Source organism: Gallinula chloropus (assembly GCF_964237585.1).
Source record: "Gallinula chloropus genome assembly, chromosome: 2".
Classification (NCBI taxonomy): Eukaryota; Metazoa; Chordata; class Aves; order Gruiformes; family Rallidae; genus Gallinula; species Gallinula chloropus.
In genome coordinates, this window is record NC_140086.1 from 60,466,859 (window position 1) to 60,489,191 (window position 22,333).

At 37.5% G+C, this 22,333-nt stretch overlaps 1 protein-coding gene across 1 annotated transcript in view; it reads left to right on the forward strand.

Annotated features, from left to right (window-relative positions):
• Nucleotides 1–22,333, forward strand: part of DOK6 (docking protein 6) — a gene marked incomplete at both ends in the record, with an annotated part of 242,930 nt that overhangs the window by 155,505 nt on the left and 65,092 nt on the right. Inside the window, one exon of the mRNA XM_084280160.1 lies at nt 21,776–21,914. Coding sequence (XP_084136286.1) covers nt 21,776–21,914 — 139 coding nt within the window. The remainder of the gene's footprint in view (nt 1–21,775; nt 21,915–22,333) is intronic.

Below are 22,333 nucleotides of genomic sequence, written 5' to 3' on the forward strand. Positions count from 1 at the left end.
GCATCTTTGTTATCTTTCTGAATATTTTTTTTCTTTGTTCCTTGATCTGCTGGTACCTTAATAAAGTGCATTTCTGATTCATGCTGTCTTATCAGAAGTGAAGCGCTCATCCATGTTTTATGAGAATGTTAGGCAGTAAAAGTGTTGTTGCTTTAATTTTTCCCTAAGGCTTAAATATTAAATGTAGACAATTGCTTTAAAGGAAATATTTTTAAATAGGTTCTCACTTTTTACTGTTTTAGCACCTATGCAGTGTATATATATATACGTGTGTGGTTTGCATGAACATTAAGAGCTCAACTTTATATACTTAGTATCCATCCTCAGTTTTAGTATTTGTTTCAGAAAATAAAACCATTCCATTAAAATAAATGGACATGTTCACAAAGAGATACTGTGATGAATAAAGGCATCAAAATTAGGTTTTCAGACAATTAAATTTATCTTTTAAAAATACATTGCTTTGCATTTAAATGGAATATGGACTCAGATGTATAAAACTGAACCATTTACTTGTCTAATGAAATGTAATAACTACACAATTGGGAGGATGTCTAAAATACGGGAAGAATGAACACAAATTCTCTTAAACTGACAGATTTTTATGTTTAGTTTTGCATTGAATTGGCGTGTGTAAATATGTGTTTTTGCACTACCTGTGAAGTTAGACCCATCCTTATTTTTCATTATTTAGTAAAACAATGAAAACAAATATTTCCTGCACAGTGATTTACGTAATTTGTGTTCCTCCTTTATCCAGTCTGCTGAGATTTGGGGGCAGCGCAGTTTTTTGTGGCTTAGTTGAGTGCTGGCTGGAGAGATTTTCATTATTTTAAAAACTTGATTAGAGCTAATCCTGTGCAAACTATCCGTTGATCAGAAATTAGTAATTCACAATTCCACGAGGCACAGCAGTACCTTTGTATTGCTTAAAACTGTGCATCTAGCACAGCGAATGGATCCCACAGTACTTCAGAGTACCTGAGGTAGAACCTAGCATTTACTTTTTCAAGGGGTTGGTTTCCACCTGACCAGCTTCTGATTGGCTTGGGAAATTTTAATGCTGAATCATCAATGAGTCAACAGGATTTCCTTAATTTATAGACACGTATAATGTATTCAGACACCCGATTCTCGTTATTTTGGGTATTGAATGCGTTTGAGACACTGTGCCTAAGAATGTAGTTCATCTGGACAAGTGCACTTCTTTTCAAACTTTTGGAACTGCTGCTCCAAGTAAGTGGGCGTCAGCCCCCCCCTCTTACAAAGAGAGGCTGGGGGAGCTGGGCTTGTTCAGCCTGGAGAAGAGAAGGCTTCGGGGGGACCTCATTGCAGCCTTCCAGTACCTGAATGGAACATACAAACAGGAGAGGAATCCACTTTATAAAAGGGTAGACAATGTCAGGACAAGGGGGACTGGATTAAAACTAAAGGAAGGAAGGTTTAGATTAGATATTAGGGGGAAGTTTTTTACAGAGAGAGTGGTCAGGTGCTGGAACGGGCTGCCCAGAGAGGTGGTGGATGCCCTGTCCCTGAAAGCATTCAAGGCCAGGTTGGATGGGGCCCTGGGCAACCTTGTGTAGATCCAGGCCTGGAGGTTGGTGTCCCTGCCTGTGGCAGGGGGGTTGGAGCTCTATGATCCTTGGGGTCCCTTCCAACCCATGCCATTCTATGATTCTATGACTCACTCTGATTTTGAGCCCCTTGCAGTGGGAAGCGTGCTCTGTACGGAACTGCTCGCCTAACTGGGCAGATGAAGACACGGTAAATTTGCACCGGATTGCATTAATTACATGCGATTCAAGAAACATGCCAGAAAAGTAGTAGAACGGGTACGGATGGAATATTTCATAGCCCAGATGAGGTGTGAAGACACTGTTTTCAGGCTCCTGCCAAACTTAGAGGATTCATTTTGCTGATGTTGTAAACCAAACAATCCATAACAAAGGCCGTAAGCAATATTTAAAATTCACTCTCTGGAAACTGCAAAAGGCGGTTGACCAGGTCTTCCTTTTAGCAAAACAAGCTTGCTGGGGCACCTTTTTAACAGCATAATGGGAGACTCCTAAGAATTCAGAACTGGGTTTATTTATCTCTTGGGGTGATGCACTGAGAAAAGTAAATACATACAGACTCTTTGTTCCCTTTGAGATGTTCTTTCTTTCATTTTGCTGCAATTCTGCCACTTAGATGAAATAGTATTTTCTATGCATGGAAGCTGTCGGCTCAAGTTGATGAAGTGCTGGCCAGAAGTATCAAAGAAAAAAAAAGAAAAAATAAAAGCCAAAGTCAAGCTGAAGTCAAATCACACACAGTACGAAAATACAGTAAAGGGATGGGATGTGGAAGCCCTAGCCCTAACTTTGTCAACTACTGTCAAGTTGTCAGCCAAGTAGAGATGTAGAAGCAGTGGGTGTGTTCCTGGAGCTTTGTGAACAGGACACACCAATCCATGACATGCTACTTTTTTGAAATATATTGTCTTTTGCTTTGCAGACAAGACATTGAAATTTAAATTATTTCAGTATTTTCAAGTTTATCCATGCTGTGCATTCCGAGACACCCATTGAACCAAACTGAACTATTCCTTCTTTGCCTTTTAGTTTGTCTTTTTCTTCATCAGAGAAAACCTAGCGAAGTGTGGTATTCTCTGTGACTTCTGAGATCAGGAATCTGTTTCTTTGGTTGAGAAAAATGTTAAGCTCAAGCATTGCAGCGTGGTGACATGAGAATTTCTTCAATTTTTTTTTTTCCCTTTATGCGACCCAAGACCGACATACTCATTTTCTCAGTGGTAGATACACAGATGCTAGGGTTATCTGAAGCAGAAAATTCAGCATTTGCTTCAGGCACTACATCTGACTGAAATGTTTCATTTGTCTGTCAGTCCTCAGTGGCAATTTTTGGTGTTAATGTGAAATGTACTAGTCAATTAACCCTTAAAGTTAAGATACAGGAAACATCATCTTCTTTTACCCTTATGTCAGGACAAGACTCATGAGACAGTTGTTCTGGGACTTCATGTGCTGATTTACATATCAACTCCAGTCTGTACCTCCATGAAGAGAAGCATCCAATTCCCGATAATCCTGGGGGATTATCTAAATTGTGGATTAAGTTTACCATACATTTACCATAGAATTACAAATCGTCTATTCTAAATCATTGTAAATTATCATTATAAACCACAAGGTAATAACTTTAAATCATAAACTTGCAGAATACATAAATCAGTTGAGTTGACCAGCAGTATGAGTATGTGCAGCTGCAATGCAACTGTCATTTGACAAAAATCTTAGTTCAGAGCTTTCAGTAACCTGTATTTAATAGTAAATTTGTTAGGACGTTTTTCTTCTTTTATATCATGATCTTTTCACAAAGCCTAATTACCTGCAATGTGAATTTTCTGTGACTTCATCTGTTTTCTTACTGTGCCTCCTCTTCTTTCTTATATTCTTTCCCATGTGGTATATATAACTTTCAAAAAGAAACAGAAATCTCCTGTACCATTTTTACCATTGAAAAATTTTAATTAGTTCTTGGTATTTAGAAAGGCCAAGTTTGTACTGCAGTATCTTACAGTTCCATTCCTACATTTTCCATTCCATCTTCATTCCAACTCTTAATTTGCCTTCTGCCAAATTCTTGACCTGGAATAGGTTCTATGTTAGTCATCCGATTCACTTAAACCTTACTCAAAAAGGAGTTGTGTGTTTTAACTCCTGCACAGGACTCCTACTCTGGTTTTGATCATTGTACTTAATCTAAGAACTCTTTCACTACCAGAACCTAACGTCGCTCATTGTAAGTGATTTATAAACTTCCTATTGCATTTTATCTCTGCCAAGGCTCCTCTCAGACTGCTCTACTGTGTTGGTAAGTCAGAGAATGTTCCACCAGAACTCACACACACAATGAAATTCTACACAGTATAATGGAATATGGCAAAGAGAAGCAGCAATTATGTACAAGCTTCTTTATCCTAAATTTCTGCTATACCATCTAAAGTGTTCTGCTTTTTTTTTAGACTCTGATGATGTACACACCTACAAAAGACTTTCTACAACTGACAAAGAATGCCTGAATCATCCCTGTTATCTCTCAAAGCTCTAATTTTGATGAGAAAAACAATATCTCAAAAAAATCAATATATTGGAAGAATAAGATTATCTTTTTAAATTGTAATTTTATTGCAAATAGATTGAGAAGTCAGTGATTCCTAGGGCAGAGCAGCAAACTCCACAGATTAAATTGTGTAGCATAGTAATGAAGAAATTTGCAAATACTAAATTGATAGGAATGAGCACATCACTTATTCATTAATACCCCATTGCCTAATTTATGAATTTATACTGAACAAACATGTGTAGTTAGAAAAACAGTTATCTGAAGTTTGTCCAGTTAATAGAAAAGACATACAGCCAGAACTCTGTATGTCTCTGTGGAATTTATACAAGTGGCTCATATTTTCATATTTTGCAGCTGAAGAAGGTGCAACATAAATTTTCAGCTATCCAATATCATTGGTGTGATTCAGATGTTGCGTAGCTTTTTAATGAGATCACTAAGAATTGTAGTGGTTTTGCTTAATATATTAGCAGACAGCAAGTTGTATTCCTTCTCCTAATCCTGGAGTAACATGAACTGTATATTTCACTTGAAGTTCAGTTTGTCTTCTCCCTTCCTAACACAGTTGTATGTCATAATCAAAATACAGCTTTTTTAAAAAATATTTTCAAACCAACCACCATTTCACTTTCAATGGTTGTACATTCACACTCGAGCTCAGAAGATTGGATAATTACTTACTATATTCTAATTGTCCCTTTTTCATATGTAGGCTCTGCTGTAAGCATGCATTGTTGGATTAATATTCTGGATGCAGACTATGATTAGCAAGGTTATTGCTGTGTAATGTATGAGCAGAGAAGAAGCAGACAAAATAATTCATACATTCTTAATCACATTAGGACTCACTTATGGTTTCAACTCTCCATTCTAACCTTTGAATTCCACAGTGAGCACTAGCAATAATTAATCTCATATGACAGTTATGAATGTCTTGATATGCCCCAGCAGCAGGTCTTTCCCTCCCCAAGAGTCATCATAACGTTTAAACTTCTACCTCAAAATAAAGGAGGATTGATGCATCTCAGATTTGAAAAGTAAATAAAAAATTAAACACACGCACTCCCCTTAAAAAAATTCAGGGCAAAGCTCAGAAACTCATCTATGCAAAATGCCAATAAATTTCATTATGCTCTCCATTTTTTATCTAGGTGCCATTCACACTAAGTGCCAGGGTGTCTATTTTAGCAGTTAAATAGTCTTGCATCTTTATCCCACCAAGCCAATTTGCATGAGCTGATTAAAAATGCTGAAAGAGGGCACCCAATTATCTATACAGACAGTAGGAGAGTGTTAAGCACTTCATAAAGGGCGATCCAGAACGCCACATTTTTCACAGCAAAATATCTAGCCAGCAGGAATGCTAAGCACAAATAAATCCCCCCTTTTCTCCAAGGCTTATGAATGTAGTGTCATCGATCGAGGAGGAGGTCTGAAATGTCCTCTGTGCCGCGACTGTGTACTGTACAAACATAGAAGGAAGTCATCAAAATGCAAAGGCCGGAGTTGGCACAACAAAAGACCCTTGTTCATGAATATGTAGGAACCTGTGCAAACTCACGCTTGCACATACACACACACATACACACACACATACACACACACACACAGAGCATTGAGGAAGAAGCATAAAGGGCCACGGTTTTAAAGGTCTATGGGCTCCGTTTGTTGTCAGGAACCGTGGTTCCTCCGCTTCAGCTGGCACGCGCTCATTCTAAAAGTCATTTTAGTGCCTGAACAGTTGTCTTTTGTGTGTCACACGTCAAACACTGCTGTGGAAGTTTTATTTTTCTCTCAGTCTTGGGATTGAGTACACTGATTCGAGTTGAGTAGAGCATGACTGCAGGTCACTGCTCGTGAGGTGAGGGAGCTGCTGTAGCAGGCTGGTGGTGGAAGGTTTGCCCAGTATCTGCCTACATCCCCCCTGTTCTGTTGGATAGGACAAATTCATTGTCCTCATAAATAATAAACCCACTTACAAAATATCTATTGCATCTTTTTGTTTAATTTTGCTGAGATACAGTTGTCCTGGGGGATGATGGTATGCAGTAACTTTTTTTGCTTCAAAAAGAGGTCAGTAGAGTGTTTTTGGCCTTTACTGTCATTCACAGATGTATCGCAGTTCCAGAAATACTTTTGTATCCTGGATATAGTAATAGCATGAGAGCAGAAACTCTAGTGTGGAAATTTCCATGATAATTTTTCTTTTTTTCTTTTTTTTTTTTTCAGTAGCTGTATACTGGGTTTTCCTTAGTAAGTTGAATGCCATTACAGATTTTGTGTGTATATATATATATTACATACCCATTTCCAAACATACTTCTAATATGTGATCTCAGTGTACTCAGGACTGTGTGTTGGAATATGTGAGTAACTGAGTAACTGTGAAGGTTACTGAGCTTTTCTTTCTTTTTTTTTTTTTCCTTTCTCCACTGCTGTAGGTTTTTACAAGTTTTGTTTACTAAATCCATCGTTATGATGGAAATTAATATTTACATCCATTAACTTAATTAATAATTTAATTATTTCATTAATTAGAAAAACTAAATCTGCTCTTCGGTAACAGCAATAGACAGGCAAACCAAGACAATTATTAATATGTTATGTTATGTTATGTTATGTTATGTTATGTTATGTTATGTTATGTTATGTTATGTTATGTTATGTTATGTTATATATAGAATGCAGTCTTCCCCATATGGGTATATAACTAACTAGGAAGGAACTATCAAATTGATCATTCATGAGTGATTCCTTTAATTTTTTTAAACAGTGATGCTCATATGCTGTTTGAATATGAATCCATGTCATACATTTCAGTTTTAGTATTCACAAAGCATTCTGCAGAAAACAAGCCTAACAATTGAAAAACATGTCACAGCCCTCCTGGCATTATCGTGCATTATGCCCCCCTCAAGCCTTTTATGGCAACCAAGTGTCCTCTCGCTTTAATTTAAATTAACTAAAGAACTATCAAAATATTGTCACATAGGGGAGATGGAGAGCACTTTACAGGCAGTGCGTGCTCAGTAGCATTCTGGGAAACTCAGGCTATTTTCAAGGTGTGCTTGACCGGTCCCACAGGCTCCTTTAATCTTCTGCTTATTTATAAGGTACCGAAGGAAGGTTTGTCCCTTAGCCCCTGTTAGAGGAAATGCTATTAGCTACTGTGTCCCTCCTAATAGTACTTCTCTGCTATCACAGTAAGTTATTACTATTATTGCACTATTAATAATGCTGTACTCGGTAGTGTGTGATTTATTTCTGCTGCGAGTAGTCATTTGTCACATATTTTCTAAAAAGCTTCCATCTTATTAGAAAGAGGAGAGGGAGAGGCAGCATCTAATGGAATCCCTCAATCTCAGTGGCTCCAAACATCGTTTGATCTTTCTGACTTTTTGGAAGAAAACGCAGTACAGCACTATAATTCACTGAGATGCTTCATCTACTTGATTATCCTGTCAGTGGCTGAGAAGTCAAATACCACATTGCACTTGCATGGCTTGTTTGAACCAATGCAACAAGCCGATTTTCACATTTTAAATACTATCTTTTGTCATTCTTTATCCAACTTACTAACATCACTTATTGCAAAACTGCATTTATTAGGATGCAGTATTTAAAAATTTTAAAAAAAAAATTGAAACTGTCTGACATAAGCATGATTTACTGTCAGGAAAGGGATTGAAGTGCAGGAGGTTTTATAGTCTGTGTGATGATTCAGTGGAAAACCCTGAAGTTCTTTGAGGTGATGACTGAAGGTGCCAAATCTTTATTTAATGAAAGAACAGCTTGGATCATCTGTATTTCTGGTGACTTACTTATCTAAGAGTACTGTCACTGCCACCACAGAGTAAAAGGTGACAGGAGGGATGCAAACCAACATTGGTCTGGAAAGGGCTGGGGCATAAGTGTGCTTGTGCTGCTCTCCACACACATGGGGCTGCAAGTGGACGAGCTTGCTGGAACTAAAAGAAAATTTGATGAAAACCAGAGAGAAGGTTTTATAAGGGGCTACAGAAAGGGCTAAGCACATGGAATGGGAGGAGACAGGAAAGTGGTGATGAAATGCACGTGCTGGTAAGACAGAGATAGGTAGGGAGGGACTTCTGAGGAATGCCAAAAGTAGTTGGTTTTCTGATGGAATACTGTAGCAGCTTTTGGAATATGTGTTGCATTTTAGGAACAACATCTAACCAGGAAGTGTGGAAGATCTGAGCAAAAGTAGCAAGAAGAGGTTGGCCAGGATAAGTCCTTATCGTTGGCAGCTGTTGACATCATCTCAAATATTTTGTTCCATAGGTATTTGCCTTTTTATGTGAGGCTTCTTTAAGCCCCACTGGACCAATTTCTCAGAGGAAAAAAAAAAGCAAAAAAGCAGTATGATTAGCTCTCACCCTTAGAAGCACAGATGAAATGGAGGGCAGCCAAGAAAAAAGTGTTCAGTTCAGATGAAAGTAGTGTCAAATAGCTGGTTAAAGGGGCCATCAGAGAAATTAGAGCAGAAATAGTAATACACAGAAATAGAAATGTATATTAACATTTGTCTTGAGACTAATATTCTGTCTGTAATATGAAGGAAGCCTACAATATGAATGTTCCACAGTGAGAAAATGGGGGAAAACTTCAAAAGACTTTTCAAATGTTACCTGGGGTACTAAAGTGGCTTTAATGGCATTCATGAAATAGCCAAAAACATGCCCAGTATATTAGGTGTAAATGCCCAGCGTTGTCATAGTCACCTTTTGCTGTGTAAGAGCTACAAATATCCACTATATATCATCCTGCACATAAATGATTTGTGCCTTTTCTCTTCTGCCACCTGTGTGCTTCCTTTTTGGATATATAAATGTTTGATGAAGCCAATAGGTATTGCATCTATAGTTCATAGGGTTTTTTTTAAACCTGACATATGGAATCATGGTCAGAAGGGATTGATGCTTTCCAGTGTTCAGACCAGTTCCATGGCTGCTATCAATTTCTTATAAAAATATTACTAAGGCAGTGTAGAACAGTAGAAACCTTAACTCTGAAATATTGAACTAGACAAGTAAGCTCCAGTGTAAAAGTAGCTTGTTAGTGTTTTTTCACACCATAGGACGATTGCTTTTTTTCATTTTGCTCTCTAACAATGCCCCAGGATCCCTGGGAAGAGAGGAAGCATGCTGTGCTTAGAAATTTCATGCATTAGAGAAGATGCATTTTATACTTTTAGATCCTACAATCCCAAATTTGTTTTATGGCCTTTGTTTTTCCCCTCTTGTGGTGGGCTTGTCAAAGTACATTTTCTTGTCAATTAGTAGCATCTCATGCTGGGCAGAGAGCTGGTCTGAGGTAATATTTGCCCAGAATAGATAGTGGCACATGCACACAATGTCCACATTTCTTCCAATTCTTACTTAAACCTTTTTGGTTTAAACAAAAACCTCACTCAAGTTAGCATCTTTTTCCTGCACAGCGTCAGTAGTTTCACAGAGGACTCAAGAAAAAAAACTTAATCAGTGCAACTGATTGCTGTTAATCAGAGCTGGAAATACACATTTATCAAAACATCAGAGAATGGCTAGCAGTTGCATCCTGTGAAGTTTTAGGAAGAAAATACTATATGAGATAAGAGATACAAGGAAAAAAGCAGAGTGCCCAAATAATATAAACTATAAATGATAAATGGTAAATACTGCTTTCTGCTTATGTTTCATCCTTTTGTGTGCTTTTCTTGGCCTTTTTCTGCATTATTTTATATATATGACTCTTTGTGATGATTTTGTTTTGCCAGACTGGGTTTTTTTTGTGTTTGTTTTTACACTCCTTTTATCCACTTTCACCTTTTCCTACCCACTTGTATAATTGAAAGGAGTGTCTTCTTTTATGCAATAAAATTTTACAAAAAAATATTTTGAGGGTTCTCAAGCCCTTATCAAGTTGCTTGTAACCTTAACACAAACTACAACTGATTTTAGCTATCAGGCTAATAAGGAATCTTTGCAGAGAGCTTACCCAATGCTGGAAACACTAACACAAGGATATCATACACATAATCAAAGTTAGAATCAGAGGTGCCAGATGAATGCAGTGCAAGTTGTTTCATCCATAACAGAACTACAGCTGTTTGCAATTGCATGAACAGGGAAAATCTGTCTCCTTCACCTCGGCCTGGCTTTTATCAAAGGCGAAAAATTAAAGCAAGTGGGAAGGAAGTCATGTTTCCTCCCTAAATTAAATACCCCATGTAGAAAATTGGTGGAATGTCAATAAATATTTTATTATTGTGGTGGGGGCTGTACATTTTCTGTAATCATTTTGCAATGTTATATTACCATTGCACATCCAGTTTACCACCAAAGGCATTATTTGACAGCTTGTGTCTGTATGCATGTCTAGTTAAAGTTCAGACCAGAAACATGGCCTTTAGCTAAAATCTTCAGTTTTCACTGTCGGCACCTAAGAAATACTTTTTTTTAAAAATACCCAACAAATCCCTCTCTTTTGTAATCCCTGGTGCATTTGTCTGTCCCAGGGGTTGCTGCAGTGGCGGCCTGCTCCCAAACTGCAGCTGACAACTTGCCAGTTTTGAGATTAGTATTGATGAGTCCTTGGATATCATTAGCATATGCTAATTACTCATTAGTCTATGTACAGAGCATGGTGAGTGTCTCTGAACCAACCCTGTGTGCCCATACTATTTGCATATGACTTTCTAAAAATCCCTCTGTGGCCACAATGGTCAAAGCAGTAGCTCCTGCACCCTGAAGATGGGGAGAGTGACATTGAAAGAAGACAGTAGCGTTTAAATCCCCATCACTACAAAATCATGCTGTACTGAAAGTTTCAGAGTGGCTGACTATAAAATGACCAAAATCATCACTGATGGTGCATTTGAAAGGAGAGGGGGTGGGGGACATGCTAGAAAAGCCTCATTTTGAAGTAATCAAAACTAAGCATAGATTGAGTCCTCAGTGTGTTCTCCTTACCATTTTTCACACTTTGTGTTTCTGACTTTTGAATTGAAAGAATGCAACATTAGTTTTCCATAAACTGGTAAAACTGACATTTTGAATGCACATTATAATTAAGTGTGATTAATATACTGTTGTTTGGGAGGGGTTCCTCCAGTTCCGTGATTCTAAAGCTGGTTCTATATTAGGTCCTTAACAATTTTTACCTACATTGCCTTGATATCATTCATTCTTCAGAAATGTTGATTGTACTAGTTCACTCCTGTTCAGCCCTCCAGGAATTTTCCCTCTCCTCCTTAAGAGGGTATACTTTGGTCAAAATGCAGCAAGTACCTATTTTGTATGCTTGCTATTGAACTAAAAAGGAAGCTAATGACACAAACACATTATCTGTCTACGTCATGATAGGTACAATGTGTTTCATGGAATCAGAAAATGTTAGGAGTTGGAAGGGACCTCGACAGATCATCTAGTCCAACCCCCCTGCCACAGCAGGGTCACATAGATTAGGTCACACAAGAACATGTCTAGGTGGGTTTTGAATGTCTCCAGAGAAGGAGACTCCACAACCTCTCTGGGCAGCCTGTTCCAGTGCTCTGCCACCCTTACAGTGAAAAGGCTGTTCTTTATGTTCACATGGACTCTCCTGTGCTCCAGCCTGCACCCATTGCCCCTTGTCCTATCATTGGACATTGCTGAGAAGAGCAGTAGCGTCTGATACAGAGATAAGAGGTCACTGAGGCATTATAGGACAGGACAATTACTCTTGTATCATTTCAAATGCGGCCCTATGCTAACCTCCTCATATCAAATTTGTTGGTATGCACAGATGCAAAGCTGGTTTTTATTAATTCTTTTTTAAGTTCTTTAACTTTTAGGTTGAGCATGATCCTTTCCTCCAAATATTGCTGGCACCTCTACAGTAGTGTACCCAAGTGAACCCCAAGTTCATCAAAGATGAAGTAAAATGAACAATTATACCTATGCAAATTAGTTCCTTGGCTGTTACTATGCTAACATCTGTGTACTGGCAGATGCTGCTTCTTACAAAGCTCGTTACTTCCTGAGAGGACTGAGTAAGTTCAGAATTGTGTCACATAGTGTGCAGAATTAATTCAGACTCTAGTATCATCTGAAAGAATTTCCATCCTCAACACCCTGGGCAAGGTGTGATCCTGAACATAACAGTGACTTTAGTGCTCCAAAAGAAAAAAAAAAAAAGAAAAAAAAAGAAGAAAAGAAAGATCCTGGGTCACTAAGTTTTATTGCTTCTGATGTAGCAAGTAGTGATGTGCTGCCACAGGGCTCTTGTGTTATTGCACTATCATTTATTTTAACCAGCAATGGCCTTATTTGGATTTTATATCCAGCATTTTTGTATTTGTCAGAGTCATTGGTCTTCATACAGATTAAAGCGGCTTCTCCTGTGTTCTGCTGCTAAAGACAGTGAGAGGAACTGAGTAATACTGCTATGGGACATGTTTGTCTTCAGTGGGGAATAACAACTCTTAACAGGATGGCAGAAATCCTCTAGCAAGTATGTGTATTTGAATATGATCCCAGCCTCCAGGACTTGGAACTTGTACCCCTCTCATTGAAAAGTGAGAAGAAAATAATAGCCAAACCGTGATGAGTGAAACGATGTCATCAGAAAAATTTAGCTGTTTATAGTCTTTAGAATCTTCCTTATTATTCTGTGGCCAATGTTTTTCATTGGTCTGTTTGCTGTATAGCAAACCGTAACTGCTGTGTCTGTGATAAAGTGATAATGGCAATATGTGAGTTGTTGGTTCAACTTTCATAGAGCTGGCAAGAATAGATACTCGCCTGAGACATGGTTAAATAGTCTATCATCATTATCAACAAGACATGAGTTTTAAAAACTAACAGAACTAGCAACATTTTTATGATTTTTCTATTACTTTGTCAAAAATGCAAATTTCTTGTGTATTTAAGAATGTCAACAGTTGGTTTTCTTATCCTCTATTTTTTATAAATTCTCTTTTTGTGTAATGTATGTGATTTATTTCTATTTAACAGAAAATATTAAGGGTCAAAAATCTCCATAAAGTGGGTTGTTTTGCATATACATATGCACTAATGATCTACACTGATTGTGTCCACAGTGTGCAGTCAGCAGTGTGCCCGGTGGCCAAGAAGGCCAATGGCATCTTGACTTGTATCAAAAACAGTGTGGCCAGTAGGTCTAGGGAGTTGATTGTGCCCCTGTACTCAGCATTGGTGAGGCCACACCTTGAGTACTGTGTGCAATTCTGGGCTCCCCACCATAAGAAGGACATTGAGGTCCTTGAGCAAGTGCAGAGTAGGGCAACCAGGATGGTGAAGGGGCTGGAGGGCAAATCCTATAAGGAGCGGCTCAGGGAGCTGGGGCTGTTTAGCCTGGAGAAGAGGAGGCTGAGGGGAGACCTTATCACCACCTACAGCTACCTGAAGGGAGGTTGTAGAGAGGTGGGCGATGGTCTCTTCAGCCAGGTGGCAGGAAGACAGGACAAGGGGAAATGGCCTGAAGCTGTGCCAGGGCAGGTTTAGATTGGATGTTAGAAAAAAAATTTTTACTGAAGGAGTTGTCAGGGCCTGGAACAGGCTGCCCAGAGAGGGGGTTGAGTCACCTTCCCTGGATGTGTTTAAAAAAAGGGTTGATGAGGTACTTAGGGATATGGTTTAGCATAGAATAGGAATGGTTGGACTTGATGATCTTCAAAGGTCTCTTCCAACCTTGTGATTCTGTGATTCTGTGATTTCTTAAATAATGCGAGGTAAATATTGACACAAGAGGGTAATGTGCATGTATGGCCTAGAATCCTTCTTATGTAGACGTGATAAAGCACAAACAGTGCAGTTCAGTCCTCCCCATCAAAATGTCTAGGTCACGTTTTAGGAAACTAGTCTCTAAGCAGGAAGAAACAAAAAATGTTGTTATAATCATAGTAAAGTACTTTGGATTCAACTTCTGAGACTCCAGAATATCACTTATTGACTGTAGTTTAGTTTCTAGGGTCTAGGAAATAGAAACCAGAGCCTCTGCACAGCATGTTTGCCATTAGGTATGGGTACATCTCATAATTACATGTCAATCTCCACATCCTACCTTTTATGCATGACTTCAATAAAGTCAGGCTTTCTGCTTTTTATACGGCAACTAGCATTGAGAATGAGTTGCTGTCTTCAACTCTTCAGCACTGGTTATATTTATTCTGATATATTAAAGCAATCAATATAAATAAGAGCATTTTTATGCAAAGCTTGGGAGGAATCAAATAAAAGTGGTCTGAAACAAGATCCAGACAGAATCCTTTTCTTTATGAAAACCAAATTTCCAGGAAAAAAAACTAAAATGCATTTTTTCCATTGTGTCTTGTGATGTACAGACAGAAACACAGTGGAAATGAATCAGAGAGTTACAGCACTAGTGGTCAGTCATTGCTTCAGCCCTGAGAAAGACACAGCTTGACTTCCATGCTTCCATTAAGCAGAAACTGGAAAGCATCTGACATGCAGGAATGGGCTAGTATTCCTGAAGCTTTAGCGGTGTGATAGGTGCCCCACAAGTCCAAATGTGCTGTCACGGAGGCCAATGCAGAGACAGGGCTTGTAGAGGCAGCACAGGCAATGAGAAGAAAAAATATCCCAAGAGGCATAATTACCACTAGCACCGTACAGAAACCGCTCCCTTCTGACAAAACAAATAAAAACATGTTTTCATGAGAAAATTTTTGTTTATATTATATTATACCACTTAAATGGTCATTTGATTTAGGCAGAAAAGGAAATAATCTTATAATGAAAAAGCATTATACATACAAAAAGGCTCTGGTTTAGAGGGAGAATTTGCAGGGTATTGCACCTCTGTTCGGAAGGACTAGCATCGTATTCATCAGACTAGCATGTAAGATTTTTGTTACCATGACTGCATATAGTATCTTTAAAAGATGTGCAACTGTCACTTGGAAAGTACTAAGGTCCTCTAGGAAATAGTGGAGGACTGCTGGATTCCTCTGAGTGATAGCAACCGAACTACCTGGTAGCAGATCATCATCACTCAATTTCACTTCATCTCTGAGCATTTTCCTTCTCAGAATTGCAAAATAAATGGTTTTAGTAGGAAAGTTGCTTTAATGGCATGAGGGATGCTTTAGTTCTTTCACTTCAAAACACCGAGGATGACCCAAGAAATACAAAGTCTGACCTTGAACAAATCTTCAGGGCTAAGCTCCATGATCAAGTTACTGAGTCATACCAGAGGTGTGATAATGCTCCATGTTCCCTGTGATAACTCAGGCCAAATTCAAAGAGATTCGACATGAAAGCAAGCCAATTTGTTATTAAATACTGTTATCTATATCTCCTGAGCATGTGCAAGAACAGTGGAAATTTACCCACATCAAGTGCAACAACATGACAATAAATGTCATGGAGGAATGTCTGTAGCTTAGCAATTAGTAGATATCAAGCATAATTACTTTTCTGTGTTGCATATTCTTGTCAGCAAGTAGCCATCATTAAGGGGGGGCAGGCGAATGCTTCATATATCAAATAATTTTCATTATTTGCTTCTCAGATCATGAAATTGCAGGATAAAATTGCAGGCACTCCAGATAAAACTCTGACAAGCTGACGGCAAAGCATGGCAATCTAACGTAATGCTTATGTAGGGAATGAGTAACAGGCCACACTCAGAATCTGTGTTTGCTTGTTCTGGAAGTTGCCCTTTATATTGTCACTGTTCTTATTGATTCTCACACCAAAGGTATCCCTTTTTTTTGCCTGCTTTATTCTAAATTAGGATTCTTATCAAAATTTTCTTATTTCTTAGTCATTTTTTCTATCCTTTCAACATACCAGTTGACTTACAATTTTATAAAAACTTATATAGTTCATTTTTATAGTTGTTTTGACAAGTATTTCTAGGTGTAAAGGGAGCTTTTTTATGTAACTATCTCCCTGCCACAAAGGGTTTATTTGCTTTCCTTCTTCTTCTTTTTTTTTTTTTTTAATTTTCTCAGTAAAGAACAACTTTGTGAGGAAGCAAGCTAGCATGTGTTGAAGGCTAGGATAAGCAAAGAATTTGGGCCCTCAGGGAAGCTTTGCATTAATTTCTCAGTGAGGTCTACTGGTTAGCTAGCCTGTCTTTAGAGTATACGGTGTGTAACGGCCTTGCAGGCAAAGAACAAACAGGATTTCTGGCAAAATGGCTTAGCTCAAGTTGAGATAACAACCAACAAGGAAAGAACAAAAGTTTAGAGATCCACAAGAGAGTGTTTGTGTGCCTCCTCTGATAATCTGATTAAATTGCAGGCAAAATTGCTAGTTTCCACCAGTTTTTTTTTTTAGAAAACCAAAGCTGTAGCAACACAAGGAATGAGTGTCTCAGTTTGGAGTTAAAATTGAATACCAGTTAGTTCATTCCTGACCGATAGTCACAGCTTCGAGGCTTGAAAGGCAGGCTGTCTTCTATCTACTGCTCATCTTGTGACAGATGCGAATCTGGTCCCATACGTACCACCTTCTTCATCATACAGGAAATAAGCACTAGCCAACATCATTTCCGGGCCTTGAGGTGCCTGAGTAAATAGTGTTTTCACATTAAATGCAGACTATGCAGCAGTGGTTACATCCACTTTGGTACTCGTAGCTTGTAGCACTCATTACTGGGCAGTACCTGTTGTCATTTAAAACTAAAAAGTCCATTTTTATTTAAAGAAGTAGAAATGCTAAACTATAGTAGTAGTTATTTATTATGTGTGATTTATTAAAAGCTACAGTTATTAATAGTAATTAGTGACTAATAGTACAAGGTTTTGTGGGGTTTATTGGGTTTTTTTGTTTTAATGATTTTTTATTATTTTAACAATTTTTAGGATGTTCAATATTTTTGGTTATTTGTATACAGCATTATATACTTTTGAGTAATGAATCTACAAATCAGCCATCATTTCTTTAATGCTAAATTATTTGTGGGTAAAAAGAATTAATTTGTATCTGTTGCAAAGTTAGATTTATATCTATGAAGAACTACAATTTTTTTATTTATGCTTGCCATTTATTCTTTATCTTAAAACAAAGACTTATAGCAAAAAATGTTTCTGAGCATCTCAGTTTTCACACAATCTTCATTATTAGCAAAATGCATTTTACCCTCAACTGAAGTAGTGAAATGAAGCTGAGATGTCAAATTCATGTCCCATGCAGTTCCTGAATACTGATTGCACTTTTAAACTTTTAAATCTTTTCAACCATGACATGAGAGCATGAACCTCTGTTTGGGAAAAAGTGCCACATGTAAATGGTGGTTAAATCATCAAAGTTTCCTTTTTGAAGATGATTCTACAAGGTTAATATATAGTACTGATTCTGCTCTAAAACACTGAAATTACTATAGCAAGCAGAAGCAGTGGGAAAACATTTTGAGAATTTGGGAAATGATAAAAAAAATCTGGCAGTTGCAGTAAAAAGATCTCTTTAGCTTGAACAGAAGCCCTAGCTTTGAGCAAAATCAAGAACTTTCACTGTTGATCTCTGAATCCAGTTTGTCCTGGGTTGCAAGCTGAGCTCTCACCTTCTCCCTATTTCTTGTCACCAGCTCTTGAACCAGATCTGTTAACAATGATGGCTGTAAAAAGCTGTGGCACTGTATTAAGAAGTAAAACAATTTACAATGACCTGCAGCACTGCTTATCTACTGGTTTTGTTATCTGCCCTGTTATATCATGCTGTAATAATACAGAAAAGAATGCACTTTCCTGTTCCAGTCAAAGCATTTCATATATTTTAATGCATTGAATCTTTAAATATCCTTAAGCACAGGTTAATGTCATTCCTATTTTAAAGTTGGAAAACACAGAAATAGAGAAGCCAACATCAGCGTTTTTCAAGCATCCTCAGACTGCTAAGTCTCTCATCAAAAAAATAAAGTATATAAAATATGTGATTTTTTTTTGACAGTGAAGGTCATACTGAGTTGGTCGCACTGCAGTGCATAACTCAGAGAGTATTAGGAAAAGACAAACCCCAAACATTTCCTCTATCTTCTCTCTAAAGAGATTCAAAGAAATGTAAAAGTGATGAAAATGTTATTACATTGACATAAATTATGATTTTTTTTTGTTAAGTATCAAAGCTGCAGAAAAATCTTTTTCAGAAAACCAAAAAGTAATAATTATGAGAAATTTTGCTCTATGCTTTGGGAAAAGTGGGGGGTTTAATTTATTTTTATTTTTTAAACATTGGTAGAAAACATAGTCCTTTAAGGTTTTGAGAAAAGTTGCAAGCTGCAATTGATTTAATTTACTTTTAATGGAGTGATTAAAACATATAATTCATAGTAACCAAAACAGGATGCAATTAAACAACCACATGTGCTTTGAACACAGAGAAATTGGAATTTATGCACAGCTATTTCACTTGTAGGTGTAATAAAGCAATACATTAGCAAGGCTAAACCTGAAACTGGAGCTGTTAATGGACAGTTACCTAGAATCTAGTAAAGGCTGTAGAGAAAACTTTTCTTTTTTGTTCTGCTGACTATGTTTTGACTATAAACAGAACAAGAAGTGTGTTTCAGCTCGTGGGCTTGTCCATCCCCATTGACCAGATAACTAAAGGTCCTCTGTTTTATCAGCAAAACTCCTAATCTCAGGAGATCACACTTACCCCTTTCCCCATCTCCATCACACTTCGGAATGCTTCTTTTGTTTTGGTGTGTGTTGCCTTGTTCTAGAAATAATGAAACAAACCCTACTACATGCCATTGTTTTTGGAGTTGTAACTAGAATACAACACAACATAGAAAAGAAAAGAGGACAGAAGACTAGACTAGACTAGACTAGAAGCTCGAAACTCAGATTTTCATCTGAAAAAAGCAATAACATGCTGAGGAGAGGAACAGGATAACTTCACTATGGCAAAGGGATTAGTCTCCTTGGGAGGCATTACTAATGACAAGGTAAGATGGAAGAAAGAAAGTTTTATTCCCACAATTTTTGGTTTTACAGAGCTCTCATATGCCAAGTACCAGTTGCTCCATTTTTTGGGGTTTTAAGTCCTGTTAAACTTCAGAGTGAGTTAGGGGAATTCATCACTTTAAAAAATGATGTCCATAATTCTCTTCCACCTCCAGTTTTGAGCTGCTGTGTGCAAATCATCCATCATTAGCCAGAGAAACCCACAGTCTGGACACAGAAAACCTGCCATCTGTGGCTTTCCAAGGTTGGCGTGACATCTCCCCAGCAGTCACCCATTGCCTCTGGGAAGCAACTTTCCTGTGCGGGTGGGTGAGGTGCCAGGAGAGTGCCCCAGCCTGCACCACGGCTTCCACCCTGCTCACACAGGCAGCACAGACCCTGGTCCAACAGGAACAGTGGTGATGAGGTTTTTCTCGGTCAAAACAAGCAGCTTAACTCCTGAATCTTAATCATGCCCGCTTGCCTGCCTCCTTGTTTTTATCCCTGTAGGATTTTTCATCCTCTGAAACCAACAAAAAGATCATATTTTGCTTCAGTTTCTGAAAGCTCGTCATTTTTTCCAGACTTTCCATTTCACGCTGTTTGAATTTTATTAAGATCTCTTTACACAAAAGCAGAGTACCAGCTATACGATGCCCTGAGGGATCCGAAAGGCTGTTGCCATAATGTCACAAAACTCTGGAGACATTTTATTTCTACCAGAAGCCCTTTGGAGGATTGTAGCTAAGGATATAAAATATCTTAAATGTTTACAGCAGGGAACTTGATCTCCATTGGAATTTAATACACAGGCTTTTTTTATTTTTTAATCTATTAATTGGATCATCATATTAATACTAATCAAATAATATCTGTCTACAAAGTGTATTGTGTTTTCTTTATATCTTGCAATGGAGATTGTTTTTATTCCAGATTTATGGATAATATAATGAATCTATGGATAATATAATGAATCACCTATTCTTAAGACATCTTTTCAACACCTAAGTTGATCATTCCTAAGTATTTTCACCAGGTATTTTCCAGAAGCACTCCTGTTTTATCTGTTTCTGCCTCCAACACTTTCCGTTCTTCCCAAACACAGTCATGCATAAATTCTTTATAGGAGGCTCACAAAAAGAAAGCACATCATCTCCAGTGAACAGGCAAAGATTTTGTATCAATAAGGTTTTATTTTCACTGATCAGCCTTGAAAGGAAAAGCAAGGTCTGAACTCTCAGTATTTTATTGTATGGCACAATAGTCTTGTTCACATGAGTAAGAAGCTGTATTCTAAGTTAAACAAAAAGATAAGCCTCATGGAAAAACAAACTCCTTTTTTGAAAAGTTGTAATATAATTGTGTGCGTACGCAGGTAATATAGCACAAGACATATTTCAATTATTATTTCATTAAACCAACATATGTTCATTCAACAGGAAAATGTTTTGTAAGATTTAGTGTATGAATCATACAGAATCTGGGTTGCAAAATCTAGATACTGATATTTAAAAACTTACTGGAATAGTTGACTGTTCGGGGCACATTTTTGCTAAAATGCTTTGTAATTCCATATGCCTCAGACTTTCTGGGGCCACACTAAAGGTACTGGTATATTTAAGAAAAAATATATTTAAGAAAAAAATCATATGTCCTTAAAAATAATGTAAACAATTAAAACATTAAAAGAATTTTATAGCAAATCAAAATCTTTTTATTGTTGAAGAATGTTATAAATCAGTGACTCAATCAACAATTTTCTGTCACAGATAGCTGACAATCTTTACAGGAAGTCTCAGATGAAAGAAAAAGGATTTTTTTAATTCCATTTCTAAAGTTGCAAGAAGAATTCTATAAAAATACAGCAATCATATGCTGATATTGTAATGGAACCACTAATAAAAATATTCACCACTGTTTAATACAGTATATAGTCTTGAAATAACAGTTACTCAGTAATCCACCATTGTTGTCTACTCACATCTTCTGTATTTCCCAGTCCTTTATGTCATTGCATTTACCACATACCACTCTTCTTCCTCAGAATAATGCCACAACAGTATCACAGATAAGGATATCAGTGACTGCTCCCTCAGAAGAAGAAAGTACATTTATTTTATTTTTACATTATTTAATCGTCTTATACCACCGAATGCTGTTTCTATTGTCAAATAGCCTGAATGTTTTTTGTAATTATCAAGATAGCTCTAGACACTGCTTCACCTGAATGTAGTAACAGAGACAATTATAATTTAACCCTCTTAATGCTGACTTTCAGTATAGCTTCTCTGGAGTGATTAACCATAATAGCATTTTTAATTGGTCAATGTTCTCTTAAAATGTCAACTTTTCAAAGTCATGGCTATATACTTCTGGCGCCAGTTTATTAAGAGAATTAAATTTAGTTCCTACTAACCAGTGCAGGCATTTGTAACAATGCCTTAAAGAGCTGACTCTATTTCCTCAAATTTTTATTCTATGATAGAACTTTTTCACTATGCAGAAGATGATTAAAACTGAATGTAAAGGTTATATTCCCAAAGTTCTGCATATCTCTTGAAATATGTCTTTCCTTCAAGGTAAAATAACTGCAGATGTTCAGAATCTCAGACTCTAACTACAGAAGTTGGCGTTTTCTACTGCAGTGTGTGCACACTTTATAACAATCTGTTAAAAATTGCATATGACTTATTTTTTTCCCCCTCTGTTTCTGCTTAAATCTCACTACAGGATGTGTGACACAGGAGAAGGGCTGTTCACCTTTCAGACACGAGAAGGAGAAATGATATATCAGAAAGTCCATTCTGCGACACTGGCAATAGCAGAGCAACATGAAAGATTAATGATGGAGATGGAGCAGAAGGCACGGGTAAGGTTCTTTCACCAAAATCTTTAAGCTTAAAAAAAACCCAGTAATGAGCAAAAGGCGTATGGAGTGGCTTCGGCCGTAATGATGGTATTAGCTCTGTGTGGCTAAGACAAAACAGGCTTTCAGATTTGTGCCTTTTCCTGGTCAGGGATTTTCAGGGTGTGCCATGGTTTATTGAGGTGTCCTTTTGGAATGGTGGATACCATTGAAAGTGACCATCCATGGTTACCTTCTTTAAAATTGTCCCTCTGACACTCAAAGATTAAGACTTTAGCTGAAGCCAGCTGTGAGTTGACTATCGACGCATAAGTGCCAGTTGCTCCTCATGGCTTCACATGTGGAAAAAAAAATCCAATATAAACACTTCTAGATGACAGTCTGCATGTTCTGTTTTTCTTAACCCCAGGAAGAAATTGCTT